This window comes from Cervus elaphus, chromosome 14 (genome assembly GCF_910594005.1).
Source record: "Cervus elaphus chromosome 14, mCerEla1.1, whole genome shotgun sequence".
Taxonomy (NCBI): Eukaryota; Metazoa; Chordata; class Mammalia; order Artiodactyla; family Cervidae; genus Cervus; species Cervus elaphus.
Genome location: NC_057828.1, coordinates 22,083,005 through 22,109,833, shown reverse-complemented (window position 1 = coordinate 22,109,833; position 26,829 = coordinate 22,083,005). Strand labels below are relative to the sequence as shown.

The 26,829-nt window shown below is 36.0% G+C and overlaps 1 protein-coding gene across 1 annotated transcript in view; it reads left to right on the top strand.

The window, feature by feature from the left end:
* Nucleotides 1-26,829, top strand: part of USH2A (usherin) — an 890,339-nt gene that overhangs the window by 69,829 nt on the left and 793,681 nt on the right. Inside the window, exons 5-8 of the mRNA XM_043922807.1 lie at nucleotides 21,956-22,019; nucleotides 24,706-25,000; nucleotides 25,911-26,095; nucleotides 26,564-26,785. Coding sequence (XP_043778742.1) covers nucleotides 21,956-22,019; nucleotides 24,706-25,000; nucleotides 25,911-26,095; nucleotides 26,564-26,785 — 766 coding nt within the window. The remainder of the gene's footprint in view (nucleotides 1-21,955; nucleotides 22,020-24,705; nucleotides 25,001-25,910; nucleotides 26,096-26,563; nucleotides 26,786-26,829) is intronic.

Sequence of the window (26,829 nt, the reverse complement as noted above, 5' to 3'; positions counted from 1 at the left end):
TTGACTTTGTGAAATTTAAATATTTTAAAATAATGGTCCTGGCCTACAATCAATTTTTGGCTCAAAATAAAATTTTCCTAGAGTGAGTAAGAAAAAAATGTTTAATTTAGGAGTGATGTACAATATGTTTAAAATGGCTATATTTTGCGTAGGTAAGCTCCACAAAATAATTTCTTTCTCTCTTCAAATATGAGTCCTCTCTGGTATTCTTCATTGTTTTTTTTTTTTTTGCAAATCCTGATGTCTATCTGGAGTTATTTCTTTTCAGCCTGAAGGACTTCCTACTTCATTATTTATAGTTTGGCCAGTGGGGAACAAATTCTCTCAGCTTTATGAAAAGTGTCTTTAATTTGTCTTTACTTTTGAAAGATATTTTCACTGGATATAGAATTATACATTGTTAATTGTAATTTTTTTTTTAGCAGTTTAAGGACTATTGTTTCACTGTCTTCCTGAATTCATTATTTTTGATGAGAAATCAGCCATCAGTCTATTAATATTCCTTTGTAGGGATTATGCCATTTTTTTCTTGTTGCTGAAAGTTTTCTCTTTGATGTTAATAGTTTAGTTAAACTGCCTGGACATAGTTTTCATAATATTCATCCTAGTTGAGATTTGCTCAGCTCCTTGCATATGTAAGTTGATGTTTTCACTACTTTTTGAAGTTCCCATAATTATCTCTTTAAACTTTTCTTTCTTCCTTTTTTTTTTTTTTTTCCCATTCCACATTCTTTCTCCTCTTACTCTAGGACTTCAATTATGTTTTTGTCAGAGCATGGTTCAGTTCAGTTCAGTCACTCAGTCATGTCTGACTCTTTGCTACCCCATGAATCACAGCACGCCAGGCCTCCCTGTCCATCACCAACTCCCGGAGTTTACTCAAACTCATGTCCATTGAGTTGGTGATGCCATCCAGCCATCTCATCCTCTGTCGTCCCCTTCTCCTCCTGTCCCCAATCCCTCCCAGCATCAGGGTCTTTTCCAATGAGTCAACTCTTCGCATGAGGTGGCCAAAGTATTGAAGTTTCAGCTTCAGCATCAGTCCTTCCAATGAACACCCAGGATGGATCTCTTTTAGGATGGACTGGTTGGATCTCCTTGCAGTCCAAGGGACTCTCAAGAGTCTTCTCCAACACCACAGTTCAAAAGCATCGATTCTTCAGCACTCAGCTTTCTTCACAGTCCAACTCTCACATCTATACATGACCACTGGAAAAACCATTGCCTTGACTAGATGGACCTTTGTTGGCAAAGTAATGTCTCTGCTTTTTAATATGCTATCTGGGTTGGTCATAACTTTCCTTCCAAGGAGTAAGTGTCTTTTAATTTCATGGCTGCAATCACCATCTGCAGTGATTTTGGAGCCCCCCAAAATAAAGTCAGCCACTGTTTCCACTGTTTCCCCATCTATTTGCCATGAGGTGATGGTACCAGATGCCATGATCTTAGTTTTCTGAACGTTGAGCTTTAAGCCAAATTTTTCACTCTCCTCTTCCACTTTCATCAACAAGGCTTTTTAGTTCCTCTTCACTTTCTGCCATAAGGGTGGTGTCATCTGCATATCTGAGGTGATTTCTCAGATATGCAGATATTTCTCAGATTTCTCAGATTGCTGGATAGTTCTCCTGGCAATCTTGATTCCAGCTTGTGTTTCTTCCAGCCCAACATTTCTCATGATGTACTCTGCATAGAAGTTAAATAGGCAGGGTGACAATATACAGCCTTGATGTACTCTTTTCCCAATTTAGAGCCAGTTCTTCATTTTTTAATAACAGACTTTTCATCTCTAGAATTTCCATTTGGTAACTCGTTTGTAGGTTCCATCTGTCTGCTCATCATATTCCCTCAGCTTTTCACACATACTGTCACTGTTTCCACTAGATCTTTTGGTATTTTTTGCCTTAGATATTTGGATCATTCCAACATCTGAGCCTTCCCTTGTGGCTCAGCTGGTAAAAAATTCACCTGCAATGCAGACCTGGGTTTGACCCATGGGTTAGGAAGATCCCCTTGTGAAGGGAAAGTCTACCCACTCCAGTATTCTGGCCTGGAGAATTCCATGGACTGTATAGTCCATGGGGTCACAAAGAGGATACAACTGAACAACTAGAATATCATGGAACATCTGAGCCATGTCTTGACTTTTTTTTGTGTGCGTGTGTGTGATGCACTATGTTTTCTTGCTGTTTCATGTGTCTTAAAATGTTTTTATTGTGTGCCAGACATTTTGTGTAAGGGAATGGAAGAGATAAAAGTGTGTTTCTGTGTGTTAGTTGTTCAGTCATAGCTGACTCTTTGCGACCCCCATAGACTGTAGCCCACCAGGCTCCTCTGTCTATGGAATTCTCCAGATAAGAATCCTGGAGTGAGTTAACCATTTCCTACTCCAGGGAATCATCCTGACCCAGGTATTTAACCCATATCTCCTGCATTGCACCCAGATTCTTTACCATCTGAGTCATCAGGAAAGCCAGGTAAATAATTGTTACCTCCAGAGAAAAGAGCACTTCTCATTCTATCAGGCCTCTGGAGTGTGTGTGTTGGCAGTGGGTGGGAGGAGGAAAGGAGGGGAATAGCATCAAACTTATTTGAAATTGATGTGGATTTGAGCATTATTTCAGCTGTAATATAATTTAGTTCACCACTGGTTTCAGATGTTTGAAGACAATTAGGACGGATGCAGACTCCCTCTGGTGCTAGGAGGGGCTGCTGTCTTCTTATTCTTTAACTGCTTATGCTACCTCTCACTTTTCTGTTAGGGATGAGAACAGCTGTGGGTCTCAACTCTTCTGTGAAAGGCTTGTTACTTTTTAGAATTTATTCAAATTTCTCACTGTTCTCTACTTTCTGATGGTTAAAAAAATGATTCTATAGCTTATCTGGCTTACTTTGGTTGTTTGATAGCTAAAGTGATGGTTTCAACTTTCTATACCTGAAGCACAGGTGGAAATCCAACTCTTATTGTAACACTTGATAGAACATTTCTTTCTTTGACCAACTCTTTGCTTAACTTTGCACCTCTCTTGGTTCTTAACTGTGGCTGGTCTCTGGCATTCTGGTCAAGGGAGGTACCTATTACTTGGCTCCAAAGATTATTTTGGTAGCATTTGGGAATTGACCTTATTGTTACCTTTTCTAATTTTTCCTGGAGATTTTTGGCTTTTGTGGACTCTAACTTTGTTTGTATTTTTTTAACTTTTACATTAGTTTTCTTTGGTCTTCCTGAAATCTATTCATTGCCAATATATAACATTGAAATTTTTTGAGGATTCTGAACCCTTGTTAGATGATCTCAACTCACTAGTGGCCTTTTTCTTTTTCTTGATTTTGTGAAGCAGTTTCTGTTTTACAACACTTGAACCATTGGTTATTTCTTCATTCAGCTCAAACTTTTACCTTCTAGGGGTTGATGATTAATTTGAATATTTTGTAGTCATCTGTTACTTGTTCAGGATAACACCTTGCCTTTCACTGATTTTAGCTACCAATTCTAGAGGTAAATTTTCAAATTTTCCTCAATCAAGGCATTTTATTATAGTGTATATATTATGTAATTGTATAATACACATATATTAATCATATCTGACTCTATATTGAATGCTTGTTTTTTTGTTATTGTTGTATGCAATGATATTTTATTTAAATCTTTATTTTCTTTCTATGGTTCCATGACAGCTGGAGTATATTCTTATCTTTTTGCTACTACTACCTAAAGCAACATTAACAATAACAGAAACACAAAATGCATTCTAAATTCTCTGGCATAAAGCCCTTACCATTGTGACCATTAAAAAAATAAATGAGCAAGCTTCTTTGACTCTCCATTCTAGAGCCACCATTTTTGAAGTTCTAGATATTTTCTGATTTGCTTTTATAAGTGGATTCAGGGTAAAATGTTTTCTTTTGTGTAACACTGAAGTAAATAGAAATTAGGTAATTAACATGACCCCCATTACGCATAATTTTAATTTCAATTAGAAATTTTGATAGAAATGAGGAAAGGAGTTTATCTAAGTCTTTGTGGAATGGACACAGATTTATTTTTTTTGTTCTATTGCATTGGCAGGTTTTTTCTTACATATGTGAATCTATTAATGATATTGTCAAAATGCTCAGTTAAGCTTTGTTATTTTCAGAAATGAAGATTCTCAGTATGATATCATACTAGGTTTTTTTTTTTTAAATAAAATTTCACAGTAATTATCTTTCTTTTAGCCTGCAGGTTGGTATCTCTATTTAAAGGCTACTGTGCCAATCATTATACTTCCAGTTCTAATTCTAAATTTGTTTCAGTTCACAAGGACAGATCTGGTCTTAATAACTTGTTGCTATTTCCATTCATTTGACTTTAGCATTTTTATTAACATCTAACTTTCTAAAATAGAAATTTTTGTTATACCAGTGAGTTTTCTAGGTAATGGTCATTTATGGCCTTGAAATATCAAAAGGTTCTTAAACCCCTCTCCCATTCTGTATTCACATTTATTATTCTTGTGTCATTTTTATACCTTATGAGATTTTTTATACCTTGCAAAATTGCCAGTTTTATAGACTAAAGATTGTCAAATATTAACTATTTCAACCTTAAATAATATAATACATGCTATTATCTTCATGTTAAAATTTATAAAAGTTGCTTCACCTTGGACCTTCTGTAAAATTTGTTTTTGAGTATTTTTAACTTTGAAGTCTGATTCATTCATTTTACATGCTTTATTAATATTCCATTTTATGAATAAAGGCATATGTTATTTATTTGTTTCCATGTTGAGAATTTTCTTCTTATAATTTATGACATTTCATAGTTAACATATGTTTACCCTGGTACACATTTGTTCTACTTCTTCCTTTATAATCTGGAAACCCTTTCTTTTCCCTGCTTAATTGCCCTGGTTAATTACCTACAGAACAATATTTACTACAAGTAGCAAATGTGGATATTGGACATGGCAGAAAAGTAGTCTTGTACCTTCAAATGTGATGTTAGCTATGGATTTTTCTAAATTCCCTTCCTTATATGAAGAATTTCTCTCTTTTTCAGTGTTTACTGAGTGTTTTTATAATGAAAGTGTTGGCATTGACAAAGGCCTTTTTCTGCGTCTAAGGAGATAATCATTTGTGTTTCATCCTTTATTCTATCAGATTGTGTATTATTTAGTTTTCACATATAGAACGAGCCTTGAATCTCCAGGATAAATCCCAGTTGCTTGTGGTGTATAATCCTGTATTTATGATGTTGAATTTGGTTTACTAGTATTTTTTTTGAAGATATATATATTTGTAAGACATTGATCTGTAACTTTCTTTACTTGTATAGTCTTTATTGGTTTTGGTATCAGGCTAAGATAACTTCATAGAATTATTTGGGAAGTGGTTTTTTTTTTATAATTTATTTATTTTTTGTTGAAGGATAATTGCTTAACAGGATTTTGTTGTTTTCTGTCAAACCTCAACGTGAAGTGTTTTTACCTTTTATATTTTTTGGAAGAGCTTGTGAAAGCTTGACATTTTTCCTCTTTATTTTATTTATTTGACTGCACTGGGTCTTAGTTGTAACTTGGGGAATCTTTCAGTTGCAGTAGCAGGGATCTAGTTCCTTGACCGGGGATCGAACCAGGACCCTTTGCATTGGCAGTGTTGCACCTCAGTCACTGGACTACCAGGGAAGTCCCCATTGTTTCTCTTTTAAATGTTTATAAGAATTTAGTGAAAACATGGATCCTGGATTTTCTTTGTGGAAAATAACTTTTTTAAACTAAATAAATCTCCTTTTTTATTATAGCTGTATTAACAATATCTTTCTTCTTTTTTCATTCACTATTATATTTGATTTTGTTTCTTCCAGTTTTACTAAGATATAGTAGATATACAGCACTGTTTAAGTTTAAGGTATACAGCACAATGATCTCATTTACATACATCATGAAGTGATTTTTTTACAATAGTTTTGGTGAACATCCATCAACGTATATAGGTATAAAACTTAATAGAAAAAAATGTTTTCTTACGATAGCTCTTGAGATTTACTCTCGTAACAGCTTCCGTATATGATATGCAGCAGTGTTAATTAAATTCATCATATTGTATATTACATCACTAGCGCTTATGCCTTGGAGGTTCATACCTTTGAGTGTCTACATTTACTTCCCACTCCCCTCTACCCTATTCCCTCTCTGTTAACCATACATTTGATCTCTTTTCTATAAATTTGTTTTTAAAATATCATAGACCTATAACACTATGTTAGTTTCTGTTACTCAACCTAGTGATTAAAAAATTTTGTATTTTAAATGATCATGACAAAAAAAATAAATGATCATGACACTAAATCTAGTTACCATATTTCACCATGCAAAGATATTATGCAGTTATTCACTTTATTTCCCACACTGTACATTTCATACCTGTGACTCATTTACTTTGCAACTGAAAGTTTGTACCTTTTAATCTCCCTCACCTATTTATTTCCTCCTCCTTCCCTCCCCTTTTTCTGTATCTATAAGTCTTTTTATGTTTTATTATATTTGTTCATTTGTTTTGTTTTTTAGATTTCAAATTTAAGTAAAATCATATACCACTAGCCATGCTTTGTCTGGTTTATTTCATATCCTCTGAGTTCATCCTTGTTTTTGCAAATGACAGGATTTTATTTTTTATGACTAATACTCCATATTCTGTTTGTGTATGTGTGTATATATATCTCACCTTCTTTATCCATTCATCTATTGATACACATTTTGGTTGCTCCCATATTTGGCTATTATAAATAATGCTACAATGAAAATAGAGGTGCATATATCTATTCTAATTAGTGTTTATACTTCTTAGGATAAATACTGAGAAATGATACTGCTAGATCACACAGTAGTTCTATATTTAAATATTTTGGGAATAACCATACTCTACCATAGTGACTGCACCAGTTTGCATTCCCATCACTGAGGGTTTTCCTTTTCTCCTTGCCAACATTTGTTATTTGTTGTGTTTTGATAATAGCTACTTTGACGAATATGATGTAATACCTTACTGTGGTTTTGACTTGCATTTTCCTGATGATGTTGAGCATCTTCCATGTGGCTGTTGGTCGTTTGTGTATCTTCCTTGTAAAAAAGTCTACTTAGACCATTTTTCAACTGGGTTATTTGTTCATTTGTGGAATTGTATGAGTTATTTATTTTTGATATTAAGCACTTACATGTATCATTTGCAGATATCTTCTCTCATTTACTAGGTGGCATTTTCCTTTTTTTTTTTCTTTTAAATTTATTTTTATATTGATGGATAATTGTTTTACAGAATTTTGTTGTTTTGGCATTTTACTTTTAATGATGGTTCCCTTCTCTGTGCAAAAGCTTTTTAGTTTGATGTAGTCTTGTTTGCTTATTTTTGCTTTGTTTTCTCTACCCAAGGATGCATATTAAAAAACAAAATTATGAAGACCAATGTCAAAGAGAACATACCTATGCTTTCTTCTAGGTTTTATATGGTTTTCGGTCTTACATTAAAATTTTTAATCTATTTTGAATTTATGTTTGTGCATAACGTGATAGTAGCCCAGATTGATTCTTTTGCATGTAGTTGCCCACTTCTCCCAACACCGTTTGTTAAAGAGGCTTTTCCCCATTTTGTGCCCTTCCCTCCTTTCTCATAGCATAACTGCCTGTACTCACTGCGTTCTTTATTCTAACCCATTGATCTGTGTCTGTTCTTGTGCCAATGCCATACTGCTTTGATTACTGTAGCTTTATAGAATGGTTTGAAATCCGGGAGGAGACCTCTGGGTCTTTCTCAGTAATGTTTTAGCTATTTGAAGTCTTTTGTGTTTCCTTGCAAATTTGAGAATTATTTTGTTTCTATGAAAAAAATAGTCATTGGTATTGATTTGAGTCCATAGATTGTTTGGGATTGGGATTGCATTGAATCTGTAGTCGTGAAGATCTTTTGGGTCGTGGAGATCTTTTTTGTACAATTATTCTGTGTATTCTTGCCACCCCTTCTTAATATCTTCTGCTTCTGTTAGGTCCATACCATTTCTGTCCTTTATTGAGCCCATCTTTGCATGAAATGTTCCCTTGGTAACTCTAATTTTCTTGAAGAGATCTCTAGTCTTTCCCATTCTATTGTTTTCCTCTATTTCTTTGCACTGATCACTGAGGAAGGCTTTCTTATCTCTCCTTACTATTCTTTGGAACTCTGCATTCAGATGGGTATTTCTTTCCTTTTCTCTTTTGCTTTCGCTCCTCTTCTTTTCACAACTATTTGTAAGGCCTCCTCAGACAGCCATTTTGCTTTTTTGCATTTCTCTTTCTTGGAAATGGTCTTGTTCCCTGTCTCCTGTATAATGTCACGAACCTCTGTCCATAGTTCATCAGGCACTCTGTCTGTGAGATCTCGTCACTTAAATCTATTTCTCACTTCCACTGTATGATTGTGAGGCATTTGATTTAGGTCATGCCTGAATGGCCTAGTAGTTTTCCCCACTTTCTTCAATTTAAGTCTGAATTTGGGAATAAGGAGTTCATGATCTGAGCCACAGTCAGCTCCCGGTCTTATTTTTGCTGACTGTATAGAGCTTCTCCATCTTTGGCTGCAAAGAATATAATCAATCTGATTTTGGTGTTGACCATCTGGTGATGTCCATGTGTAGAGTCTTCTCTTGTGTTGTTGGAAGAGGGTGTTTGCTGTGACCAAGGCATTCTCTTGGCAAAACTTTGTTAGCCTTTGCCCTGCTTCATTCTGTACTCCAAGGCCAAATTTGCCTGTTACTCCAGGTGTTTCTTGACTTCCTACTTTTGCATTCCAGTCCCCTATAATGAAAAGGACATCTTTTTTGGGCGTTAATTTCAGAAAGTCTTGTAGGTCTTCATAGAACTGTTCAATTTCAGCTTCTTCAGCATTACTGGTCAGTGCATGGACTTGGATTACTGTGATATTGAATGGTTTGCCTTGGAAACGAACAGAGATCATTCCGTCATTTTTGAGACTGCATTCAATTACTGCATTTCGGACTCTTTTGTTGACTATGAGGGACTATAAAGAAAGTTGAGCGCCGAAGAATTGATGCTTTTGAACTGTGGTGTTGGAGAAGACTCCTGAGAGTCCCTTGGACTGCAAGGAGATCCAGTCAGTCTATCCTATAGGTAATCAGTCCTGAATGTTCATTGGAAGGAATGATGTTGAAGTTGAAACTCCAGTACTTTGGCTACTTGATGCTAAGAGCTGACCCATTTGAAAAAACCCTGATGCTGGGAAATATTGAAGGCAGGAGGAGAAGGGGATGACAGAGGATGAGATGGTTGGATGGCATCACCAACTCAATGGACATGAGTTTGAGTAAACTCTGGGAGTTGGTGATGGACAGGGAAGCCTGGCATACTGCGGTCCATGGGGTCGCGAAGAGTCAGACACGACTGTGCAAGTGAACTGAACTGAATCTGTATATTATTTGGGTAGTTTTGTCATTTTAAAATTGTTAGTGTATTCAACTGCAACAGATTTCAGTGTATTAATTTTATAACCTGCAACATTATTGAATTCATTGATGAGCTCTGATAGTTTGTTGGTGATGATATCTATTTCTTGAGTCAGTTTCAGTAGTTTGTGTCTTTCTAGAAATTGGTCCATTTGATCTGGATTACCTAATTTTGGCATACATTTTTCAGGGATTCCTTTGTCATCTTTTCTTGTCTGTAAGGTTGGTTGCAATGTCCCCGCTTTCATTCCTGATATTACTAATTTGAGGCTTGTCTCCTTTTTTCTTTGTGTGTAGCTGAAGACTTGTCAAAGATGCTGTTCATTTAAAAGAAAAAATTTTTTGATCTTTCTGGTTTTCCTGTTTGTTTTAAATTCTATATTTAATTTGTGTCTAATCTTAATAATTGACTTCTTTCAGTATGCTTTGGATTGAGTTTCCTCTTATTTTTTGTAGTTTTTTTTAAGGTAGATTAGGTATTGACTGGAAAATTTTCTTTATTAACATAGGTGATTATAGTTATATATTTCACTTTAAGCATTGTTTTACCTGAAACTCATAGAGTGTGATATATGTTCATTTTTATTTGTCTCAAGGATTTTCTGATTTTCTTGTGATTTCCTCTTTGACCTATTTATTATCAGGAATATGTTTGGTTATAGTTTATGTGATAGGTGTCTTTTTCTATTTTTTAACTTTCAAACTGTTTGTTTCCTTAAGCTTGTCCATTGTAGAAAACATAATGTTGAATTATATTTGTGTTGTGGTTTTCCATTCTGCTAATCTACTTTTTATTGTGTTTAAACCATTTACATTTAATGCATTATGATAAGGTAGTTAAGTTTGTAATATTACTTTGCTCTTTGTTTTCTATTGCTTATGCCTCTTTTGTTCATGTATTCTTTTGTGTTAAATAGATGTTTTTGAGTGTACCATTTTAATCCTCTTGTTTTTCTTTTTACTATATTTGTTATTTTATTAGTAGTTTCCCAGGTTATCACAGTTGCATCTAAACTTATAATAATCTAGCTTGAATTAATACCAACTTAATTTCAATAGTATACTCAAACTTTGTGCTTATTTTTTGTTTGTTTTTATCACCCTTGTTATTGTCATTCAAATTATGTTGTTAATCAACACAGATTTATAATTACTGTTTTATACATTTCTCTTTTTAATTAAGAAAAAGAATTATAAATAAAATATGTAAAGAATATTTGTGTTTATATAATTACTTTTAAAAGTAATTCTTAAAAATTCTTTTAAAAGTAATTCTTTATTTCTCTACATGGACTAGAATTATTGTTTAGTGTCCTTTCATTTCAGTCTGAAGTCTTCCTTTAGTACTTCTTATACATTAGGTCTATAAGTCATAAATTAGGTCTGTAAATCATAGTGTAAATTTTTGTTTACTTTGGAATTTCTTCATTTTCCTGCATTTTTTATGAATAGTTTTACTATTCATAAAAAGAGAATTTTTGGTTGATATTCTTTTCTTTTTTCTTTAGTGCTTTAAATATGTCATCTCACTATCATCTGGCCTGTATGGTTTCTAATGAGAAATCTTGTTAATCTTATTGAAGATACATTGTATAGGTGGATCATTTCTCTCTTGGTGCTTTCATAATTTTCTGTTTGTATTTCAGCAGTTTGATTATGAAATATTGTGTGCAGTTTTCTGAATTTATCCTTCTTGAAGTTAATTGAGTTTCTTGGATGTATACATTAATGTTTTTTATCAAATCTGAGGAGGTTTAGTGATTATTTCTTTAAATATTTTTCTTGCTCCTTTCATTCTCTCTTCCCGTGGGACTAGTATTATGGTCATATTTGTATAGTTGATGGGGATCCCACAAGTCTCTGAAGTTCTGGTTAATTTTTGTATATTTTTTTCTTTCTATTCCTCAGACTAATCTCAGTTGACCTATTTTTAAGTTCACTGATTGTTTTTTCTGCCCATTTGTATCTGCTGTTGAGTCCCTTTAGTGAATTTTTCTTTTTTGATAATTTCCTTCTCATATTATCATCTTTTCTATTTGCTCAGACATCATTCTGATACTTTGGTTCTTTAGATATGGTTTCCTTCTGTTTTTTTAACATGTTTAAATAGTTGATTTAAAGTTTTTGTCTAGTAAGTTTAACGTATGGGCTTTTAATTGGCCCAGTCTCTATGACCACTTCCCCTCAACTGTTTATCAGCTATACTTTCTTGTTCCTTTGCATGTGTCATATTTTTTGTTGAAACATGGGCATTTTAGATAGTGTAATGTAGCAGATACAAAAATACAAATCCTCCCCCAGGGTTTGTTGTTGCTGCTGTTTGCTTGTTTAGTGACTTTCCTAAACAAATTATATAAAATACATATATTTGTCATGTATGGTCATTGAACTCTCTGTTCAGATAGCACGTGTGAGTGTGCACTCTAGTGTATTAGTCGTTCAGTCATGTCTGACTCTTTGCATTCCCATGGACTGTAGCCCACAAGGCTCCTCTGTCCATGGGATTCTCCAGGCAAGAACTCTGGAGTGCATTGCCATTCCCTTCTCCAGGGGATCTTCCTGACCCAGGGATCAAACCCGTGTATCCCGCACTGCAGGGAGATTCTTTACCATATGAACCAATAATGGAACAGGTTTTCGTAAATTCTTAGAGCCAGTGATCTTTTTAGTTTCTTTTGAGGGCTCAATTAGTCATTGCAATATACCTTTAACATTCAGTCAGACAGATTAGCACTCTTCTTTAGTCACCATTTACTGCTTGTGTGGAATTACAAGGTCAAAGAGAGGTGAAAGTTTAGGTTCTTCTCAAATGTCTCTTGGGGATGCACATGTTCCTGGACATATACATAACCCTTTGTATGAGCATGGCTTTCTAGATTCCCAGGAAATCTTTGCAAAGCCCCCTATGGATGTGTCATTTCTCAGGTTTTATCTCTTTTTTATTTGTTTGTTGTTTTCCCAAGCTGTTATTGTTGCCTTAGGCAGCTATATTGTTAAGCAGTTATTGTAAACCACTGATTATTTTCAACAAACATCCCAGTTCAGTTCAGTTGCTCGGTTGTGTCAGACTGTGACCTCAGGGACTGCAGCAGGCCAGGCTGTCCATCACCAAACTCCCGGAGTCTACTCAAACTCATGTCCATCGCATTGGTGATGCCATCTAACCATCTCATTCTCTGTCATCCCCTTTTCCTCCCACCTTCAATCTTTCCCAGCATCAGGGTCTTTTCCAAAGAGTTGGTTCTTTGCATCAGGTGGCCAAAGTATTAGAGTTTCAGCTTCAGCATCAGTTCTTCCAATGAATATTCAGGACTGATTTCCTTTAAGATTGACTGGTCAGATCTCCTTGCTGACCAAGGGACTCTCAGGAGTCTTCTCCAACACCACAGTTCAAAAGCATCAATTCTTCAGTGTTCAGCTTTCTTTATAGTCCAACTCTCACATCCATACATGACTACTGGAAAAACCATAGCGTTGACTAGACGGACCTGTGTCGGCAAAGTAATGTCTCTGCTTTTTAATATGCTGTCTAGGTTGGTCATAGTTTTTCTTCCAAGGAGCAAGCATCTTTTAATTTCATGGCTACAGTCACCATCTGCAGTGATTTTGGAGCCCCCCAAAGTAAAGTATGTCACTGTTTCCATTGTTTCCCCATCTATTTGCCATGAGGTGATGGGACCAGATGCCATGATCTTAGTTTTCTGAATGTTGAGTTTTAAGTCAACTTTTTCACTCTCTTCTTTCACATTCATTAAGAGGCTCTTTAGTTCCTCTTCGCTTTCTGCCATAAGGGTGGTGTCATGTGCGTATCTGAGGTTATTATTTCTCCCAGCAATCTTGACTCCAGCTTGTGCTTCATCCAGCCCAGCATTTCACCTGGTGTGCTCTGCATATAAGTTAAATAAGTAGGGTGACAATATACAGCCTATCTATATCTGCATACAGATTTCTCTGGAGGCAAGTCAGGTGGTCTAGTATTCCCATTTCTTGAAGAATTTTCCACAGTTTGTTGTGATCCACAGTCAAAAGCTTTGGCATAGTCAATAAAGCAGACGTAGATGTTTTTTCTGTAACTCTCTTGCTTTTTCGATGATCCAGTGAATGTTGGAAATTTGATCTCTGGTTCCTCTGCCATTTCTAAATCCAGCTTGAACATCTGGAAGTTCACAGTTCATGTACTGTTGAAGCCTGGCTTGGAGGATTTTGAGCATTACTTTGCTAGTGTTTGAGATGAGTGCAACTGTGTGGTAGTTTGAGCATTCTTTGGCATTGCCCTTCTTTGGGCTTGGAATGAAAACTGACCCCTTGCAGCCCTGTGGCCACTGCTGAGATTTCCAGATTTGCTCGCATATTGGGTGCAGCACTTTCACAGCATCATCTTTTAGGATTTGAAAAGCTCAATTGGAATTCCATCACCTCCATGAGCTTTGTTCATAGTGATACTTCCTAAGGCCCACTTGACTTTGATTTCAGGATGTGTGGCTCTAGGTGAGTGATCACACCATTGTGGCTATCTGGGTCATGAAGATCATTTTTGTACAGTTCTTCTGTGTATTCTTGTCACCTTTTCTTAATATCTTCCTCTTCTGTTAGGTCCATACCATTTCTGTCTTTTATTGTGCCTGCCTTTGGATGAAATGTTCCTTTGATATCTCTGATTTTCTTGAAGGGATCTCTAGTCTTTCCCATTTTACTGTTTTCCTGTATTTCTTTTCATTGATTGATGAGGAAGACTTTCTTATCTCTCCTTGCTGTTCTTTGCAACTCTGCATTCAGATGGGTATATCAGCCAGAACTGTGTCTGAGTGTCTCCTGTGGAGGTATGGGTCGGCAGTGGCCTGCCACAGGGCCAGGGTCTCTGAGTGCAGCAGACCTGGGTATGGCATAAGCCCTCTTGGAGGAGGTTGCCATTAACCCCACCATAGGACTGCCAGAACTTACACAGAACTTAAATAGACTCTTGGAGGGCACCAATAAAACCTTGTGCACCCCAGGACCCAGGTGAAAGGAACAGTGACCCCACAAGAGACTGACCCAGACATGGCCACGAGTGTCCAGGAGTCTCTGGTGGAGGTGTGGGTTGGCAGTCACCTGCTGCAGGGTCAGGGGCATTGAGTGCAGCAGTGTTTGTGCATGGGACTTTTAAAGGAGGTTGCCATTATCTTCATTACCTCCACCATAGTTTGGCCTCAGGTCAAGCAACAGGGAGGGAACACAGCCCTTCCCATCAACAGAAAAAGGGATTAAAATTTTACTGAATATGGTCCCACCCATCAGAACAAACCCAGTTTCCTCCTCAGTCAATCTCTCCCATCGGAAGCCCCCATAAGCCTCTTATCCTTCTCTATCAGAGGGCAGACAGGCTGAAAACAATAATCACAGAAAACTAATGAAACTAATCACATGGACCACAGCCTTGTCTAGCTCAATGAAACTATGAGCCATGCTGTGTAGGGCCACCAAGATGGACGGGTCATGGTGGAGAGTTCTGACAAAATGTGGTCCACTGGAGAAGGGAATGGCAAGCTATTTCAATATTCTTGCCTTGAGAATCCCATGAACAGTATGAAAAGAAATGACCAAGCTCTGAGTAATTTCAATCCATACATGTGGTATTTTTATAGTACTACTATCAGACTAATAATGACAGTTTTCTGAGATTAAGCCTTTCAAGGAGCTCCAACGCCACTCTCATTCCTCCAGCGGATGCTAGGCTGCTATTTTTCACTGTGATCATAGAATATCCAATATCAAGGTTAACCATTGAGTGATTGAGAGGAGGACGGCAATTGAGAAAGTTAAAAATGCCACAAAATGTGCTATTCTTATTGTTATTCACCCATTAAAACACACACACACACACACACACACACACACACACCCTGGATTTTTGCAAATCTTTGGTCAATCTCCATTATTTTAGAAAAGTTGATTTGACATTCTTTGCTAGTGTTATCATTGCTTTTATGGCAGAATCTTCAGTTGTTCTTACTTTGCCCTTCCAGATCACACTGTGTAATTTCTCTCATCATTATCTTGCACTTTTATCAGCAGGCATAACCTTTGTTTGTTAGATTTATAACTAGTATTCATGTTTTGGGACTAATATAAATATTACTTGAAAAATTTCTTTTAATAGTTCATCACTAGTGTATAGAAATTGAATTGATTTTTATATATTCAACTTGTTGGTAAATTCACTTATTGCTTCTAGTAGCTTTTGTATAAATTTACTGGGCTTTCAAAAAAAAAAAATTTACTGGGCTTTCCTAAGAGACAATTATATTACCCATGAGTAGAGGCAATTTTATTTCTTCCTTTCAAGTTGGTGTGACTTTTTAAAAATTTGGCTTATTGCAAAACTACTCTTTTTATCTTGATTTATATATTAGATTATTTACTCAGTTTTCCTATTGACGTAATTTTACTGTGCCACCAATCATAATGTGGATGTACTACTTCTTTCCAGTAGTTATATATTTTCTAAATATACAACTATGAGGGCTTTCTGGTATGATTCATATCTGTTTACTTGATCAATTTATGTAATTTAACTGATATTTTCCATATGAATATTTTTCAAAGAAAAATTATTTTATTGTTTAGTCCAGTGAATATCTGTTGCTGTAAAGCTGGCAACTGCCAAAGAAATTAGTAAAATTCACTCTTATGACTGTGTCCTTGATTTTATGATATTCTCCCCCAAAATCAAATCATAATACTCCTGTTTGGAGTGGATGATTCATATTAACTCTAGGTCTTTAGTGAACATTTTTAACTTTAAAAATTCCCTTCAAATATGAATTCTGTGGTAGAAGATGTGATTGTTCTATGTTCAGATTCCAAATTTGAAACTAAAACTGTTTTTAAGGGTCATAAAACCTAGTCCTTTATTTTAAAGGTGATAAAATAGATTTCACAATCCTGCTGCAGTGAAGTGTCCCTTTAACTAATGCTAAAATATAGGAAATGAATTCAGATTTATTAGTATTGAGGTGTATACCTTCACTTCTGTGCTCTAGTTTGACTTCTATTGACTTTCACTGGGATGACTGTAATAGCCTTACTGGTCTCACTGCTTCTAACCTTGTCTTCCTATTTCTGTTTTTAACACTTTGGAATAAACCTGAGTTCATGTCACTTCTCTATGCTCTACAGTAGCTTCCTGTTTTACACAGAATAAAAACCGAAGTACTAACAATGGGCTCCATGACTTTTCACAATTGGGACCCAATGACCCTGTCCCCCTGCCGACCGCCACAGCAGTCAGCTACTTGTCTGGCTGACTTGTCTGACTTCATTTTCCAAGAGCCTCCCCTCTCTTATTCTGCTTCAGAGTCCTGTCTTCTTGCAGTTCCTCTAGTGTGCCAATCATAGTGACTTAGGGGTCTGTGCATTAATTGACTTCTGTCTGCAATATTGCCCCAAGATGTATACTTGATTCATTCTCTTTCTGCTCTCAGTGAGACCTCTCTTTAACATACCATCCAAATTAAATTCCAGCTATGCTTTCTATGTAGCTCTAATTTTCCCCATTTTCATAGCGTTTATCATATTTTATGATATCATATCATATTATATATACTATATAAGTTAATCATTTACTATGTTCATATAACTGCTGGAATATAAGCTTCACAGTTTTTTTGTTTTTTTTTTTTTACTTTTTGGCTGTTTTGTTAACTAATGTATCCCCAAAACCCATGAAAATTCCTAGCATGTGAAAGCTTGAATCATGGATTTAAATTATCAAGGTGCTTTCATTCTTTCTTCATTCATTCCTTCAACAAATATTTATTGGGAGTCTTTCACATGTTAGGAATGTTAGGTCTTTCAAAAGCACAAGTGATTATCCCTTATTTGTTATGATCTGTATTTTCTGGGTAGTTTGAAATAAAAAATTCCCTAGCAGTTCTATGTATAATGTTTTAGACCTTTTTTTTTTAATATAATGAAAAAACAAATTGGATAATATGGAATACAGCTCATAACATATTTTTTCTCTTTGATAACTCGTTATGTTAAATGTACAAAATGTTGACTAAGTCCATTACCTAGGCCTCCATAACAAAGTACCACAAACTGGGTGGCTTATAACAATAGAACTTTATTGTCTCACACTTCTGGAGGCTATATGTCCAAAATCAAGGTGTTACTAGGTCCGTGTTCTCTTTGAAACCTCTAGTGGAGAATCCTTTGCCTTTAATTAACTTCTGGTGGTGGGCACCAATCCATGGTATTCCGTGACTTATATAGTTACATCACTCCAAACACCACCTTTGTTGTCACGTGGCCTTCTCATCGTGTGAATGTGTTTCTACCAGGGACTTTCCTCTTCTTACAAGGACACTAGTCAGGTTAGGGCCCACCCTAATGATATCACCTTAACTTGATTATATCTGCAAAGACTCTATTTCCATATAAAGGCATGTTCATAGGTACTGGAGGATGACCTCAATATGCAATTTGGGAAGGGTACCATTCAGCCTGTAACAATAGCTTTTTAATTTGGGGAGGGTATTGCTTGATGGCCCAGCATGCTTTGAGGATGATGGGAAACTTCTTGTTGCTTCATTAGTAAGTGCTGCCAATAGCAGAATCAGTGTTTATCTCTTTAGTGTCCCTAGCTAACACTGAAGTGAATACTATAATTATTTCAATTAGCTTACTTCCTGTATATCAGTTGGAAACCTTTAGATTCATGAAGAAATATTCGTATGTGAAATGTTATTTTCTTAACTATAGCCATTAGTATAATTACAAGAAGAAATATGAAATATATATACACTAGCACAAACTCACACTAACACATGTCCTTTATATGCCCCTGAGTCTCATCCTTCTTTGCTCATTCATCTCCCACTGCTTCTGAGATCAGCATTGAAACTATTTGGTGTGCTGATTCTACTTGCCATCTTTTATTCATCTGGCATAACCTCACTCTGTCCCAGGTTCCTCTGAGGCACCACCAAGGAACTGCAGCAAAGGTTGATCAAACATTTTAAAAAACTCTATTATTAAGATAAAATTAAAAAATATAATTGTTAAAAAAACACATTTGAGGAAATAGTCATTTGGTGATTGGCCATTGCTCTAAATTTAATTAAAAAGCAGTTACTGAATTGGCGTTATACTTTAAATCATATCCTTTTTTATGTCCCCATGATTTAAACTCTAGCTAGAATTTTGCCATTTTCATTGTTTTTCTTATTATTAAAACAAACAAACAAACTTAAGCTTTCTTACATTTTTCTGTTCCTACTCTCCATGGGCTTATCTGTTAATACATTGTAAATAAATATTTGATGAATTGATAAAATTGTGCGTGGTTTAAAGTTGATATCTACCCATATCTTACCTAATTAAAGTTACCTAATTCAAAGCAGATTGGGCTCTGAACTTGACTTGTTTTATAAAAATACTCATGTGGTGATGGAATTTGGAGACATGTGAGTAATTCAGATACATGTGAGTAACTCGGAACTCATAAATAGGAGGTTTACAATCTAGCCTCACTTATTGCAGCTTTTCAAATGAGGCATTAATCTTAATTTGGAGAGTACCTAAACTGATGCCCTGAAGCTTGGTGATTGAGCAAGTGGAATGGAAAAGTGGGGAGTCTTCTTCTTAGTAATGTGAATGCTCTGAAATCACATGGGAAACAGATGATAATCACATTTAGGGCTGATGAAATGATAGATTTATAGGGTTATAAACTACAGAGAAATTTGATTTGGGGAAGATATTCTGGATAGAGATTATAAATTGTGTCAGTAAATAAGCTCGCCAAAATAAAACTGACTTAAAGCCTATAGTGTTTATAGAAATAACTATGATCATTACTATTATTCATTTGTAATTAGTAAAAGATATACTGGTCAGTGATGAGGGCACGACAACCCACTCCAGTATTCTTGCCAGGAAAATCCCATGGACAGAGCAGCCTGGCGGGTTATGGTCCATGGGGTCACAAAGAGTCAGACACAGCTGAAGTGACTTAGCACACATACTGGTCTATAAGAATTTGAAAAGGCTGTAATATAAAGGACTTCCACCTATTGACTAAATTATTAGTTAGGAGATTAAAACAGTTAAAAAAAAAAGTCTCTCAACCAATAAGCCCAGGACCAAATGACCTCACTGGTGAATTTTAGGAAGTATTCAAAGAAGATTAAATACCTAGTCTTCTCAAACTCTTCTTTGATGAACATAGATCCAAAAATTCTGAACAAGATATTAGCAAACTGAATCCAACAAGACATTGAAAGGCTCATGCACTGTGATCAAGTGGGATTTAGTCCAAGGATGTAAGGATGGTTCAGTACCCACAAATCAATCGAGGTGATAAGTCACATCAACAAAATGAAGGATAAACGTCATATAATCATCTCAATACATGTAGAAAAAGCATTTTACAAAATTCAACATTAATTTATGACAAAGACTCTCAGCAAAGTGTTTATAGAGGGACTATATCTCAGCATAAAATGGGCATGTATGACAAACCCACAGCTAACAATGGTGGAAATATGAAGGCTTTTCCTACAAGATCAGGAATAACACAAGGATGCCCTCTCACTGCTTCTAGTCAACATTGTTTGAAATTCCTATCCACAGCAATTAGCAAGAAATCCCTGGTAGCTCAGCTAGTAAAGAATCCACCTGCAGTGCAGGAGACCCTGGTTTGATTCCTGGGTCAGGAAGATCCCCTGGAGAAGGGATAGGCTACCCACTCCAGTATTCTTGGGCTTCCCTGGTGGCTCAGATGGTAAAGAATCCGCCTGCAATGCAGGAGACCTGGGTTCGATCCCTGGGTTGGAAAGATCCTCTGGTGGAGGGCATGGCAACCCATTCCAGTATTCTTGCCTTGAGAATCCCCATGGACAGAGGAGCCTGGTGGTCTATAGTCCATGGGGTTTCAAAGAGTTGGACATGATTGAGTGACTAAGCACAGCACACAAGAAATAAAAGGAATCTAAATTGGAAAGAAAGAAAAGAAAAACTGTTGTTGTTTGCAGATAACATGTTATTGTTGTTGTTGTTGAATCAGTAAGTCATGTCCCAACTCTTTGTGACTCCATGGACTGTAGCATGCAGGGAAAACTATCACTATTTGCAGATAACATGTTACAGAAAACCTAAAGACTGCCCCCCAAAAGCTGTTAGAACTAATAAATAAGGCAAGTTACAGTATATAAAATCAATACACATAAATATGTTGTATTTCTATACACAAATAATGAACCATGAGAAAGAGAAATTAAGAAAACAAACACATTTACAATTGCTTCAAATTGGTAAAGAATCTGCCTGCAATGCAGGAGACCTAGGTTTGATCCCTGGGTTGGTAAGATCCCCTGGAGAAGGAAATGGCAACCCACTCCAGTATTCTTGCCTGAAAAATCCCATGGACAGAGGAGCCTGGCAGGCTATAGTTCATGGGCTTGCAAAGAGTTGGACGTGACTTAGTGACTAAACCACCACAAAAGCAAAATAGGAATAAATTTAACCAAGGAGGTAAAAGACCTATACATTAAAAACTATAAGACACTCATGAATGAAACTGAAGAAACAAATTAGTGGAAATTTATTTCTTATTCATAGCTTGGAATAGTTAATATTCTTGAAATGTCCATCTTATCCAAAGAGTTAGTCTCTCAGTGGTGTCCAACTCTTTGAGACTGCATAGACTGTAGCCCAAAAGGCTCTTCTGTCCATGGGATTTCCCAGGCAAGAATACTGGAGTGGGTTGCTGTTTCCTTCTCCAGGGGATCTTCCTGACCCAGGGATCAAATCCAAGTCTTCTCATTACAGGTAGATTCTTTACCATATATGCCACCAGGGAAGCCCCCAAAATGAAGACTGCAGCCCAGGAGACAGTACCTCTGATAGCTCTGAGACACTGCTCCATCTTATCCAAAACAATCTATAAATTCAGTGGAGCTCCTTTCAAAATTCCAAGGGCATATTTCATAGAACTAGAACAAATAATTCTAAAAGTTGTAGCAAACCACAAAAAATCATGAATTATCAAAATGATCTTGAGCAAGAAGAACAAAGCTGGAAGAGCCATCCTCTCTGATTTCAAACTCTACTACAAAGCTATAGTAATCAACATTGTATGGTGTTGGCACAAAAACACACATGGATCAATGGGACAGAATTGAGAACACAGGAGTGTGCAAAAAAAAAAAAAAAAAAAAAAAAAAAACCCTCATCAATACAGAGGACAGTTTACTGGTAACTGTAGGGGAATGTGGTTGAGAGGGGGTCAAAACTGATGAAGGGTGTCAACTTGTATAGTGATGGGTGATAACTAGATTTGTGGTGACCACTTTGTACTATATACAGATGTTGAATTATAATGCTCTACAACTGAAAATAATATGAATAAAAACATTTCATAGCTTTAAAAGAATTTCACTTGAACATTTGTCAGACATTGCTTGGAAAACTGAGATTTCACATATATATGTATTACAGGTTCAGAGCAGTTTGTTGGAAGAATGCAAGATTTTCAATTATACCAAGTGGCGCTTACAAACAGGTAAGCTGATTGAAAATTTTACACCTGAAATGTAAGGATAAATTCATTTAAGTAACAATATCATGAATATTTTAGCATTTTCCATCTTTACAGTATTTGGCGAACATCATCTAATTAATGTTTACGTTGTTTGCTTTGGCTTAGTCTATGGTTTTTATTCACTAGTGCTACTCTGTGGGTAACTCATAACATAAAATTGATCTAATTCTGCACAAATGATTTCTTTAAGAAAACTAGACTTTTGAACAAGTAGAACAAGTATATAGTTTAGGATGTTGTTGTTTTGTTGCTAAGTCATGTCTGACTCTCTTGAGACCCCATGAACTGTAGCCCACTAAGGGCCCCTCCATGGAATTTCCCAGGCAAGAATACTGAAGTGGGTTGCCATTTCCTTCTCTAGGGGATCTTCCTGACCCAGGGGCTGAACTCGCATGCCAGTTCTTTACCAATAAACCACGAGGGAAACCTGTACTTGAGATAAAAGTTAAGTGAAAGTTACTCAGTCGTGTCTGACTCTTTGTGACCCCTTGGAATTCTCCAGGCCGGAATAATAGAGTGGGGGGATCTTCCCAATCCAGGGATTGAACCCAGATCTCCCACACAGCAGGCAGATTCTATCTCTTCTCCAGGGGGTCTTCCCGACCCAGGAATTGAACAAGGGTCTCGTGCATTGCAGGCGGATTCTTTACCAACTGAGCTATCAGGGAAGCCCCTTATACATTTGTTTAAATGTTCTGTTTGAAGTTGTTTCTGATACTTAAGAAACTGCTATATCTGCCTTTTAAAATTGCTTTGCTGAATTTGTAAGTACTAGAGAATGTAGAACAAAGAAAATGAGTACTTATATTGATGTATAGAAAAATCTCAAGAGACTGGACTACTAGACTTCAAGACAAGGAGAGTAAGTAATTTGAAGTATTGTTATATATTTCTATTTCCAGTGAACAAATCATTGTGTGGACTTGGCCTATATTTATTGAAGTATTTCTTCATCTTGAGAATAGGTAGGAAATCTTTCTTAGGTGTTTCTTAAGGCATGCATATTTCCATTCTCCTCAGAAAGTTCAAGGAAAATTCGGCCTGAGATATCCTCTGAAGTTTGTTTCCCAAGTTATGATTTGATGATATAATATTACATCATTGTATGAATATGTTGATCTTATTCACTTGCAAAAGAAGAATGTTTATTCATTTTTCTTCAAGGGAAATGTAGATTAGTATGGTGAATTTCCAATGACAGAACTAGTTCTTGTAAGTTTGAGAGGCATTGCTCTTGAGATGAAGTGATGATCTTATGTCCATTAAGAATATACACATTCTTTTAGTTAGTCTATATGATCCAGAGACGCCTGAATATAGGATGCTGTAACACTGAAACACTTTCTTGGGGAGATTTATGGCCACTAGTCTCACAATCATTTAGATCACTTTTGTCTAAAATTCTGAAGAGCAGGATTGCTAATAAAGATTTTCCTCAGATAACCATTTCACTGCATGGTCACTGTTGGCCCTATGCAACACATGATGTCAAGTGAAAAGTATGAATGAGATTTAAAGAAGAAGGTGTGCCATTCTGTGTTTTAAGTGAGTGAAAAAGGTGCCCGCCTCCTCCATTTGCCCTTAGTGGGGTCTGAGAGAAGTCTGATCTCTCAACTTAGACCAGGGTTGCTGCCTACTTAGACCTGGCTTGCTGGTGTTGGCCTATCTGAAATGTCTGGAAAGGCATTATGTGGGAGAATGCCTATAAATAGAATGACTGATTTTGCTCTGCATCAGTATATTGCCCTTAATGGAAAAATTAAATATATCTGCCTGAAATTGGCATTCTCCTTTGACTGTTGGCAGTGGTCATATGATCTGAAGCCATCGAAGCATTTTAGGGTGCCAGAATCTGTACTGATGACTCACAGGAAACCATTGACAAATGGATTTGGCCCCAGTCCCTTCTCCTAAAACAGTAGCAGATAAAATAATTTTCTTAATTCTTTCCATGGATGAACGGGGGACCCTATCTATAACTCATTTTCAATACATTGTTGTTCACTCATAGTGATAAGTCAGCTTAACAATCTTATTTAATATGCCTTTCTTTTAATCAAAAATAGGCACAGTAAAATATTATATTTTAACAAATATCTTGATCAGTCAAGGACTTGTGCATGCTTCTTGATATACAAAGTTAGCACTTAAGAATGTGCTGATTTTACACAGAGAATAGACTTGTGGTTACTTGTGGTAACTTGTGGTTACCAAGGGCGCAGGGTTTAAGGCAGGATACAGTGGGAGTTTGGGATTAGCAGATGCAAACTAGTATATTTAGAACAGATAAATAACAAGGTCCTACTGTACAGCAGAGGGTACTATATTCAATATCCTGTTATAAACTATGAATGGGGAAGATATAAAAAGCAATGTATGTGTACATATAACTGAATCACTTTGCTATACAGCAGAAATTGACAACTTTGTGAATCAACGACACCTCATTTTAAAAAATAGTTTTCTAAACACTACATAGAATCAAAGTCATTCCTATGACTTTGATTCTATGTAGTGTTTAGAAAACTATTAAGGCTAAATGTCTGCAAATCAAAACATCAAGATACTGATAGTCATTGGTAACCTCTTAGAAGTCCTGTCACTGTTGAGTTACTGGTCCTTACTATCTTCCTCTTAACTCCTACAGAGAGATTCAGGAAGTTTTCTCCGGAGATCTACCCAGATTGCATATCCAGTCACATTGCCGTTGCCCTGGCAGCCACCCTCGTGTCCATCGTTTGGATCAGCGGTACTGCATTCCTAGTGATGCAGAAGACACAACCAAAAACAGGGTGTTACGGCTGAATCCTGAAGCCCATCCTCTTTCTTTTGTTAATGATAACAATATTGGTACTTCATGGGTGTCACATGTGTTTACAAACATGACCCAGCTTAGTCAAGGAGTGACTATTTCCATCGATTTGGAAAATGGACAATATCAGGTAATTCCTAACAGTGAGATATGTGTTAGTTTCCTGTGCATATTTCAGCGAGTTACCACACATTTAATAGTTTTGCGATCATAAATTTCTTCTCTTATAATTCTGAATATCAGAAGTATGAAATCAATGTTGACAGGGCCATGCTCCCTCTAAAGGCTGTAGGGAAGACTCCTTCTTCGCCTTCTCCAGATTCTTGTGGCTCCTGGCATTTCTTCATTTGTGGCAGCATAACTCCAATCTCTGCCTCCATGTTTCATGGCCCTCTTCCTTGTACATCCAGGATTACTTCACCTTGAGACCCCTAATTATATCTGCAAAGACCATATTTTCAAATAAGGTTGCAGTCACAAGTATCAAGAGTTGGGACTTGAACACATATATTTGGAGAAACAATTTAACCAGCTATAAAGTGAAAGCTGAATTAGGCAATTGAACATCACCTCATCAAAGTAGTGTATCATAACCTATAAAATAAAAATATTTCAAAGAAGATATACAGGCCCTAATTTTCTAGAGATTTGTATCAAAATCATATGAAATATGAAAACATTCTTTTCAATATTAAGTAGCACAGATTAATGAAAATCGCAGTCCTTATTGTAACTAACTGTAAGAAGAAGTATATAACAATTATTTTATAGAAGTAATGTTTTGTTCATGTCTTTATATCAAATATAGTATTAATTTCCACTTTAATTTTTAAAATCCTTGAGAAGAGGGACATATGCGCTATTGTACAATGTGTTGCCTTTACTGTAAGGCTATGGAATTTCTGATGTCTAATGAATATTTGGTAATTGTCATTATAAGGAAGTAAGCTATTATGTTTGAACATAACAATTCTCGTGGTTTGATTTATACTGATGGGATCAAACTTAAAACTTCAATGACAATTAACATTCATTTTCAGGTGTTTTACATTATCATTCAGTTCTCTAGTCCACAACCAACAGCAATAAGGATTCAGAGGAAAAAGGAGGACAGCCTAGATTGGGAGGACTGGCAGTATTTTGCTAGAAATTGCAGCACTTTCAGAATGAAAAACAATGGAGATTTGGAAAATTCTGATTCTGTCAACTGTCTTCAACTTCCCAAGTATGAATATTTTTTAAAATTTTTATCTTTGAATGCATTTAGGAGTTAATTTGAATAGACTAATGTGCAGTAGTAACCCATATGCAAGCTAGCTAAGCTGGTAGAGACTTCCTCAACCACCAATTTTCTTGAAGATTTTTCTAAGACTGTTCCTTAAACTGAGTTTTAAACAATGTTTAAAATCCCTGTAAGATTTTATAGAGTAGCTCTTGCTTACAGTCTCACTTGTGCTTTAAAATTGATTTTCAGATTATCTACCAAGTTATATATATTAATAGGATTTTTATTATGTCCTCAGGGAAATGTTTTACTATATTTTCTGGGATGCTCTCATATTGCTTGTATATAAAGTATATGAAATGTTTGTTTCCAGGAATGAAGAATTTAAGCTATTACTAATACTGTGTTATAATGTCTGCTTTGTCAAAAATATGAATAGCTTCTCATGATTTCAAATTTCATCAACAGTTTTACTCCATATTCCTGTGGTAATGTCACCTTTAGCATCCTAACACCTGGACCAAATCATCGTCCTGGATACAATAATTTCTATAATACCCCATCTCTTCAAGAGTTTGTTAAGGCCACACAAGTACGACTTCATTTCCATGGACAGTACCATACAACTGAGACTCCTGTCAGCCCCAGACACAGATACTATGGAGTCAATGAAATTACCATCACTGGAAGGTAGTGTTCATGACCAAGGTTTTGAGTGTGCTTTTCTAGATGAA